Below are 9520 nucleotides of genomic sequence, written 5' to 3'. Positions count from 1 at the left end.
ATATCGATTAACAGCTGGCACTTAACCCCTCCTTTTCCCTCACTATCCGCGCTCCCTTGTGGCCGTGCACGGAAGCATCATCCAGCTCTAACGACCTGCACGTCCTGCAAATAAAGCATTCATTGCACAGTGCCTTGCAAAAGTATTCGAGCCCCCTGAAAGTCAGCACTATTTTCTGTATTTAAAATGATACATTCAAATGTTCTCCCAATCAATATTTTCAATGAGATCTATTTTACGCTAATAGTCCAATTCAAAAGCCAAAATGAGTTATTTATCCTCCAATATTAAAAGTAAAATGGAAACACTGAAATGTGCTTCTTGCCATAAGTAAGTATTCAAACGCCTGTGCTCCAAAACTTTAAAGTGGCAAATTGTTCCAAAACAAGACATTTATTTACCTCTTATTTGGACATAACTGAATAATTACTTTCTACCAGTGAGCAATTAAAGGTCACATTTTCTAGATGTAAGAATCACTCTGTACAGAGGTCGTTAGCCAGGCAATGAACACGAAGCCTAAAAAGAGCATACCATGCAAGCAAGAGATCATGTGATCCAAATGCAGAAGCCAGGAAAATAGTACAAAGAAGTGTCAAAGTGCTTGGATGTCTCAGTGAGCACTACTGGATCCATCATCTTAAAATGGAAGGTGTATCACACTATGCAGCTGCAGTGTAAACCAGTCCATCTGTCAAAACATGGCACCCAAGCAAGACATAAACTGGTAAAGGAAGCAACAAAGATGCCAGCCATCATTTTGAAGAAACTACAGAAGTCAGTTGCTGAAATTGGGGTACATGTACATGAGTCCAGAATATCAAGAGCTCTCCATAACATTGGCCTATTTGAGAGGGTGCAAGAAAAATGCCATTGTTCAACAATATTACATTAATTCATTTAGCTGATGCTTTTCTCCAAAGAGACTTACAATGTTAAGCGACTTATAATTACTTCACCATTTATACAGCTATGTAATTTTACTAGCAGTTTAGTATAAGCACTTTACTCAAGAGTACTAGAAATGAAGGTGGAATTTGAACTGGCAAACTTTGGCTACAAAGTCAGCAGCTCTAATCACTACACTACCAGCTATCCCTAGAAAAGGTACATCTGCAGTTTAGCACAATGCATGGAGACTCAGCTAGGATGTGGGAAAAGGTGTTGAGGTCAGCTAAAGCCAACATAGAACTTTCCACCAAAATTCAAAGCACTATGTATAACTCAAACCTAACACTGCCCATGACTCAAAAACCCCATCCCTACTGTGAAGTACGGTGGTGGCAGTATAATGATGTGGGGATGCTTTTCATCTGCAGGGAGTATGAATCTTAATATGTATGGAACTAAATACAGCAACTGAGCGCTAGGAAGAGATTTACCTTCTAAGCAACAACCCCAAGAACAAGGCAACATTGCAGTAGCTCAAAAACAAAAAAGTGAATGTCCTAAAATGACTTACCGAAAGTCCTGATCTCAACCCCACTGAGAATCTGTGGGACTTTGTAAAAATTGCAGTCTAAAAGCACCATTCTTCTATCCTGAATGCTCTGCAGAAAATATGCTGTGAAGAATGGGACAAAATGACTCCTGCGTAGCATGCAAAACAGTTTCGATGTACCCCAAAAGCCTAATGGGTATTTTGGAGAAAAAGGAGGCTTAGTTAAATATTGCATGAAGGTTGAATACTTATGCAAGCACCATTTCTCTAGTTTTTATTAAAAGATCAAAAAAATCTTTTGACAAATTATTTACTTTGAAAATAAAGTATTAGAAACTTAGGTTCATAATAAAAATAATTATTAAAAGAATATGTGTATGTATCTTTTAAAAAAAAAAAAATGGTACCAACTTTCCAGAAAACTGAATACTTCTGTAAAGCACTGTATATTGTATATCCTAGGAGAACACTTTTCTTGCTTTTTCTGCTCATAATCAACTGATGCCTACGTAGAGAATAATCTCTAGGACACCTATTTAACCTAAAATTTATTTTAGCAAAATAAAATTGTAACAATTTACAAAAGCATAACACTTACATACTCATGGTTGCACATCCTTGATGAAAAGTTAAACTGAGAGGTACAGTATAGTACTTACATCGATTAAGAACACCACACCTAGGTAGACTTATTCTCAAGTAAAATTTAATTCTGTGACTGTTTAAATGGTGAAGCTATGATGTACCACATCCTTTGATCCACACTAACACATTTCCAGCTGAAAATGGAAAGGTGAAATAAGGCTTTTCAAAGCAGGTATTTTCAAATGCCCTGGCTGGTCAGGTAACCATGGCAACAATGCCACATGCCCAAATTATTACTGAAAGGAGTGGTGGCCCTGTGAAACTGCTGTGTCGTTAAGTCAGAATTAACCTTGGAAAAAATAATTTCAGCAAACACTGACTTTACATATTCAAAACATTATATCATAAAACCAGACAAGAGCTTTTTAATAGGAGCACTTCTGCAATTCAGCTGTAAAAAATACAAGTGGGAAAAAAAAAAAAGAAATGAGATAAATAACCAACATGCAGACACAGAAACTGTGAGGCTCTGTGCCTGCTGAAAAATCCCTGGTAAGAATTCTTTAAAATACATTAATATAAAGTTTAAAAAGAGAAGTCGGTCCTTTAGAGCTGCCAGTGGCCCCAGCCAGCGCTTCCCCCTCCACCCAATGCAGTTGGTCCTCTGTGTTCCTGGTGTATCACAGTTCAGTTCAGAGTGATGCCGACAGAGGCCAGGGCGTCCACGGCCCAGCGGGGATACTGCTCCCGTGAAGGAAACATGCGGTCCATGAACGCCCGCACAAACTGGGGGAAGCACCCGTCGATAATGCTTTGGCGCACGGACTGCATCAAGGAGAGCTGGGAAGGTGGACACACGCACATACCAGTGAGACCACATCTTTGCACGCACACACACACATACATACATATATATTATATATATATATATACACACACACACACAAAAGATGACACCAGTCATATTCTCTCCAACACACACACCTGGTACGAGATGTTGTGGATGGTGATGTGGTGCAAGGCTGCTGTATCACACTTCAAGAGTGCATGAAGGTATGCTCGGCTGTGCCTAGGGAAGCAAGACAGAAACACAATAAGGAAGCGACACAATCGCCTAAAGAAGTAAACTTCCAGGCAGCACAGTGCAGGTTCAAATCCCAGAAAAAGTACAAATGACATAGGCTCCTAATTCCAATCAGCATTTACAGTATATACAGATTTACTCATTTAGCCGATGCTTTTCTCCAAAGCACCTTACAGCATTAAGCTACTTACGGTAACTTACCCATTGATACAGCAGGGTCCTTTTTAGTGGAGCAATCAGGATAAGTACCTTGAGCAAGGGTACTAGAGTAAGAAGAGGGACTCAACCCTAGACCATTTAAGTTCTAAATGCAGCTTCTCCAACTACTATGCCACCTGCTGCCCCTTTACGGAATAATCATTCTGTTCCACAAAATATGTATAATTGTAAATGAATTTTTCCCCAAACTGGTCTCGGTGGACTGTGTTGTAGCTGATGTGTGTTTCTAGCAAGTTCCTAATTGTTTTACATAAATAACCACTGCCAGCTGACTGCACCCCAACAGGGAGCTGCTGCAGTTCTGCTCACCTCCTGCAGGTGGGGCACGTGCACTCTGGGTCTATGGGCTGGAAGTCCTTGGCATACTGCTTGTGTTTGAGCTGCAGGGAACCCCAGGGAACCAGAGCAGAGCCGAACCTCTGGGGGGATCAGCACAGACATCACAGGCTGCGTTACAATCAGGGTGCTGATCCACACACACACACACACACACACACACACACACACGCAGGCTGCAGGTATTGACTCTGCCCCCTTACACACCAACATGGACGCTGAGTGAGAAACTACTGCACTGGATATAGCTGCAGGGTATGGAGGACAGTGAACCCACACAGGCATAGGCAAGTGAAGTGCTTACCGCGGTGCGGGTGGGGAAGACACAGTCAAACATGTCACAGCCCAGGGCCACGCACACCACCAAGTCCACGGCATAGCTGGAAGACAGGTGGTGAGAAGCACTCAGCGCTACCTGCTATGATGTTGTAAAGCTACTCGTGTTTGGGGAGGGACCTCATACCCGACACCCATCAGGTAGCGTGGTTTTTCCCGGGGAAGGTGGTCTGTGCTCAGTGTCACCATCTTCCAGAAGTCATCCTTCTCCTCACCACCGCTTAGGCCTCCAATGGCGAAACCGGGAACATCCCGCTTTGTCATCTCTGAAGGGAGAGGAAATCACTGCTCAGCTGAGTGCTGCTCTGATATTATTCACCCATCACACATTATCAGCAACCACTGATCCAGCGCAGGGTCACTGTGGTCTGGACCCTATCTTGGAAGCATAGGGTGTGAGGCAGGATGCAGCCTGGTTAGGATGCCAGTCCATCAAAGGGCAATCACTCACTTTCTCACTCGCACAGAGGCACAACTTCACCTGAAACATACTTCTTTGGACTGTGGGAGGACACAAGAGTGAACAGAGGAACATGCAAAAAGCACACAAACTGAGTTGGATTCGAACCAGGTCCAAAAAACACACAGACCAGAAATTGTGAGGCAGCAGTGATTTCTGCTGAACCTCCATGCAGCCCTTGCTCTCATATCACAACCTAACTTATAACGGTGTAGTTGATCTTAGAAGTTCACCAGCACTGTGGATCACTAAACACCTTCGCTGGTAAGTTGGGACTCCGAACACTGCCAGGGACTGGACTCGTGTGTGAATATATAGCAAGGATTGAACGACATGATGAAGACGGTGCCTGATTGCAGCTCCAACATCATGAAGTCCAGGCGTGCTCTCACCTTCCAAACAGATGTGCCGCAGCTCTGAGTTCAGGCCGCCTTGGATGATGGCAAACAGATTCTGGCTCTCAGGGTTTCTGTTGGCGGCAATGCAGCGATCAAGCCAGCGGATCGAGCGCCTCATGGCCTCCTCGACACGGGGTCCCGTCACAGTGCTGCTCACCACGTCGTCCAGTTGCATCATGATGTCCGAGCCTGCGAGCACAGACAGCCAACCCGTGGGCGCAAACTCAGAGTTGACCACTCTCTGACCACACAGACAAGACCGCAAGCGCGGGTAACCAGGCGACAAGCCACTGACTTTCTGACTGGGCCACTGCAATCATCCTCACCAAGGCTGTTCTGGATGGCGATGGATTGTTCTGGGCTGAGCAGGATCTCCTTGTTGTCATAAGGAGAGCGAAACTTCACTCCTTCCTCCGTCACCTGGGACAGCTCCACCAAGGACACCATCTGGAAGCCCCCGCTGTCCTGCTCCCAGAAGGGGAAGAGTGGGATCAGGAAACATCACATCACCAAAGCGACATTGACCACTTCTCATGCAACATCAACACATGATATGGTCAGTATTGTACAGTGCTACTGTAGATTTGTACAATTCCCTTCAGGACCAATGAAGATTTTATGTTATATTTCCATCCATCTATCCATAATAACAATGTGTCCCATAGCAGCAAATCACACACTTGCACTGATCACGCTGGTGGTCCCAAGATTTCAGCTCCTCCTCTGTATGTCCGATGCAACCTTCACTGTTTCAAGGTGACTGAGTCTCTTACATCTTACCGTCAGCAGACTGCGCCTCCAGTTCATGAAGCCGTGTAACCCCTTGGCCTTCTCGATCAGCTCAGGACCCTGCAGAGGGGGACCATTATGAAGGCAGTCATGAAATCAGCGCAGACGCAGAGGACATTCTGTGTATCGTTACCACGGTGATGACGAGAGCACATCCATGATCCATCCTGTGCTCTCTTTGTTCAGCCTGTCTGAAACTTCCCAGAAGTGTTGCAGACCCGCTCACCGGCCTCATCCCGAGGTGGTACGTGTTGCCCAGGCAGATCTGGCAACCCAAATTCTCCAGCTGCTCCGCCGTGACTCCCTTCATGGTGCCCTGTGTGCCCACGGGCATGAACACCGGCGTGTTCACCGTGCAGTGCGGCAGGGTCATGTCGCACGCTCGGGCTTTGCTGACCGGACATTCGGCCAGGATGCGAAGCACCAAAGGAGCACCGGCGATTGCTCCTCTACTGGCTGAATTCATTTCGGCTTCCCCAACCGTGGAAGCAGCCATATTGGAGGCGGAAAACCACGTGGAACGACAGTAACCGGGAGGAAACGGTGAATGTGCGCATGCGCGTAATTACTGTATGTAAAGAGGCGGAAGAGTGGCTGTACTCGTTTCTCTTTTGTTTGGATTTCACAATGTGATAGAGATGACGATAGGTGCAATATAATTAACCTTGTCTTTTTATTAGCCAAATATTACATACATAAGTGTAAATTTTGTAACTCAAAGCCTTTCTTTCCCCCCGTTTGTAAAAGAGCACTGAGTAATAGCTGAGTAAGAACGCTGTGTAAGTAATGTGTGTTGACAGAAATTACTACAGAATAAAAGTAATCCAAATGCTATTAAAATATTTTCAAATAAACATATGAATCTGAAACGACCACGAACGTAATTTAATAACGCTCGTGCGCGCACAGCCACCTTTACTTCCTGTCCGCATCATGCGCGGATCATGGATACTCTGTGACTGCACTCAAAAATCACGTGTCTGCCTCCAAATCGCTGCTTCTGTCGATGCGTTGCGCTCTTTCTGTTGTTCCAAGATGTCCGTCGCTTAGGGGAAAAGCGTCCACTAAATGAAAAGACACTTTTAAGTGTATGCGAACGGCGGCTTTTCTTTTAATGAGTCGCAGTTTTGCGCATGCGGACAATGTGTTTGTTTGTTTATTTAAACAAACTTTATTGACAAAAGGCAGTAATTACAAAAGTCAGGATAATAAGAAAACACGGAAGCAGTTCCAAATATTAAAACAAACAACAATGCCAGGACGAATAAAGAAAACAACATTTAAAAAATAAGTAAATACACAAATTAAAAAGAAATATAAAAACTAACATGTACAGAAATAGATGAAATAAAAACTCACTTGACTTAAAAAAAGTAAATAAAGACTCATTCCTCACCAATGAGGTAAGATGTCAGTAGAAGCTCAGTTCTCACACCTTGGGGTTTTTACAAAGTAGAATACAGAGCCGGTCCCTTTTCACATATGTGCACCTTATTTCTTTGATTTAGGACAGAGGTTATTGAAAATGAATGTTTAGATAGTAGTGATATTATATTGCTAAAAAGAGCGGAGAGAAGGGAACCAAGGTAATATCCCAACTCGCCTTTCTTATCCTCCCATGAAAACCTACTTGATGATGATGGAAAGAAAAAGTACATAGATTTACAAAATGAATATTTATCGTTTCAAAGAGCCTTCCCTTTTGTTATACTCTATCATGAAGACGGATATAACAGCGAGAGCAAAATTCATCTTATTTCTTCAGGTTAGAAAAATGTAATTCTCGGAGCTCTACCAAGCAAATGAATATTGACAGTGAGAAAACAATCAAAAAAGATATCCTTGTCCTGTGTGGAATTCAAAAGTAACCTTTATAGATCTAGATGCACTGAAGAATGGACCCTTATTCCTGCATTTAGTTAAATATTGCAGAAGTATTGTAGAAGATGACAATAAGGCTTGCAGTAATGTTATTACTTGTTATATTACTGCAATAATGTTATTTAGATAAGGTAAAAAACTGTATAATGGTCTTGAAGAATAATAATGGTCCAGGAAATGATGGAATGACATCTGAATTCTATGAAATGTTCTCTGAACAACTCGTTCCCTTTTTGCTCCAAGTTATCTTGAAAATGTACAAAACGGCACTTTCACCAACTATGATGCAAGGTATTATTACTTTCACCCCTGAAGAAAGATTTAGCTTCTTTAAAAAAACTGGCACACTATTTAAGTTTACTCAGTAATGATAACATACTTATACCCTCCATATTTGCTAAAAAGTATTAAGATGTTTTAGCTTAATATTACAGATGAAACACAAAACTTCTTCTTGAGATCATGGCATATTGCTAATAATGTCACATTAGTACTGGATTTCAATCCAATCCACTTGTCCTGAGGAGGGTCAGGTTGAATCAGAGCCTATCCCGGAATCACTAAACACAATGCTTAGAGGGGTACACCATGGATGAGACAGTTAGTATTAGATTTATTGTATGATAATGAGGGGGGCGCGGTGGCACAGTGGGTTTGACCGGGTCCTGCTCTCTGGTGGGTCTGGGATTCGGGTCCCACTTGGGGTGCCTTGCGACAGACTGGCGTCCCGTCCTGGGTGTGTACCCTCCCCCTCCAGCCTTTTGCCCTGTGTTGCTGGACTTGGGCTTCGGCTCTCCGCGACCCCTCATGGAACAAGCGGTTTCAGACTGTGTGTGTGTGTGTGTGTGTGTGTGTGTGTGTGTGTTACAGACGATGATAACTACCTTATCTTTTTAGATTTTTATAAGGCTTCTGATTTGTTGAAGCCGAAACTGATTTTGAAAGCATTTGAAAAATGGGGCTTTTGAACTTTTTCTACAATACTATCAATATTTTATACTGTACAAGAAGTACAATAGTTGTATTAACCTGAAATACAGTACACCCCTAAGATTCAGTCCATATTGTAGGATTATACAGTGCTGTCCAGTCTCCCCAAGTCTTTTTGTGTTCTGTCTTAACTTGTTACAACCCACATAATAGAGAGTAAATTACAGGGTATATTTATTGCCATCTAAGAGATCCTTACCAACCAAAACATCAGGGCTTCACTAAATATCAACAAATCTGAACTAATGGCTATCAAATGTCATGCAGTGTCCTATATATGTGATGTTCCAGAAAATGAGTAACAGTAATTGTATTGGAGGTAACTGGGTGTAACTATAAGGAAAGATGACAGTGTAAAATGTTCCTTAAATTTAAACCCAATAATTGAAAAAACCCTTTCAAAATCAAAGTTAAAGTCCTGGTTACAAAGACATCTGACATTAGGAGGAAGAATTCCACTAATAAAAGCAGAAGGCGCAACTAGGCCAACATTCACGGCCCTTTCTGTGCATATCAATAATGCCAAAACTGGCCAAAACAACTAAGATCCTGTTCAATTTTGTATCGAAGAACAGGTCACATTATGTTTGGAAAAAATCTGTTGCAATGAACACAAATGCATGTGGTGGTATGAATTTCCTTGACTCTAAAACCACACCTTCAGGATAAACTGGCTCAGTTCCTTAATATTCCTTTATCTGGAATCTCAACACACAGTATATTTTTTCTGAGATAGGTGGCCTCAGAATTCTTTTTATGTCTAATTACACTGCTCATAAAATCGCCACTAAACTGTGCCGTTCCCATAAGCAGATGCTCTTAGCCTGGTCTCTATCGAACAAACATAACTTCTAACCTAGTATATAACAGAAAGAACATGGTCTCTAGAGGATTAATTATAAGAATATATGGAAGGAAATAAGTTGATGGCTTTGTTCTTCTCAAATAAATATGCCAGGATTTTCAGTGGTTTAATCTAAAAAGTTTCCTATTCAACAAAG

General features: G+C 42.4%; 1 protein-coding gene across 2 annotated transcripts; it reads right to left on the bottom strand.

Annotated features, from left to right (window-relative positions):
* Positions 1-1889: 1889 nt before the first annotated feature.
* On the bottom strand, positions 1890-6775 carry qtrt1 (queuine tRNA-ribosyltransferase 1). Of its 2 annotated transcripts, none has more exons than XM_018754606.2 (9): positions 5782-6775; positions 5640-5708; positions 5186-5324; positions 4854-5048; positions 4129-4267; positions 3970-4045; positions 3639-3748; positions 3011-3095; positions 1890-2866 (listed from the first exon to the last, which is right to left on the bottom strand). In XM_018754606.2, the coding sequence occupies exons 1-9, from the start codon at positions 6142-6144 to the stop codon at positions 2714-2716; spliced, it is 1329 nt and encodes a 442-aa protein (XP_018610122.2). In that variant the 5' UTR covers positions 6145-6775; the 3' UTR covers positions 1890-2713. The 2 variants fall into 2 exon arrangements, with proteins under 2 accessions (XP_018610122.2, XP_018610123.2); XM_018754607.2 differs by having other exon boundaries at positions 1891-2866; positions 5875-6775.
* Positions 6776-9520: the final 2745 nt, after the last annotated feature.

The sequence above is a fragment of the Scleropages formosus genome, chromosome 8 (assembly GCF_900964775.1).
Source record: "Scleropages formosus chromosome 8, fSclFor1.1, whole genome shotgun sequence".
Classification (NCBI taxonomy): Eukaryota; Metazoa; Chordata; class Actinopteri; order Osteoglossiformes; family Osteoglossidae; genus Scleropages; species Scleropages formosus.
This window is presented reverse-complemented; position numbering and strand designations above follow the sequence as displayed.

Bases quoted from the DNA above. Each gene is read 5' to 3' on its own strand.
- qtrt1 (XM_018754606.2), bottom strand. From the start codon at position 6,144: ATGGCTGCTTCCACGGTTGGGGAAGCCGAAATGAATTCAGCCAGTAGA. The intron at 4,046-4,128 runs GTATGAGGTCCC...CCTGTCTTCCAG, and splicing joins CGCTACCTGATGGGTGTCGG to CTATGCCGTGGACTTGGTGG. The intron at 3,749-3,969 runs GTAAGCACTTCA...TGATCCCCCCAG, and splicing joins TCTTCCCCACCCGCACCGCG to AGGTTCGGCTCTGCTCTGGT.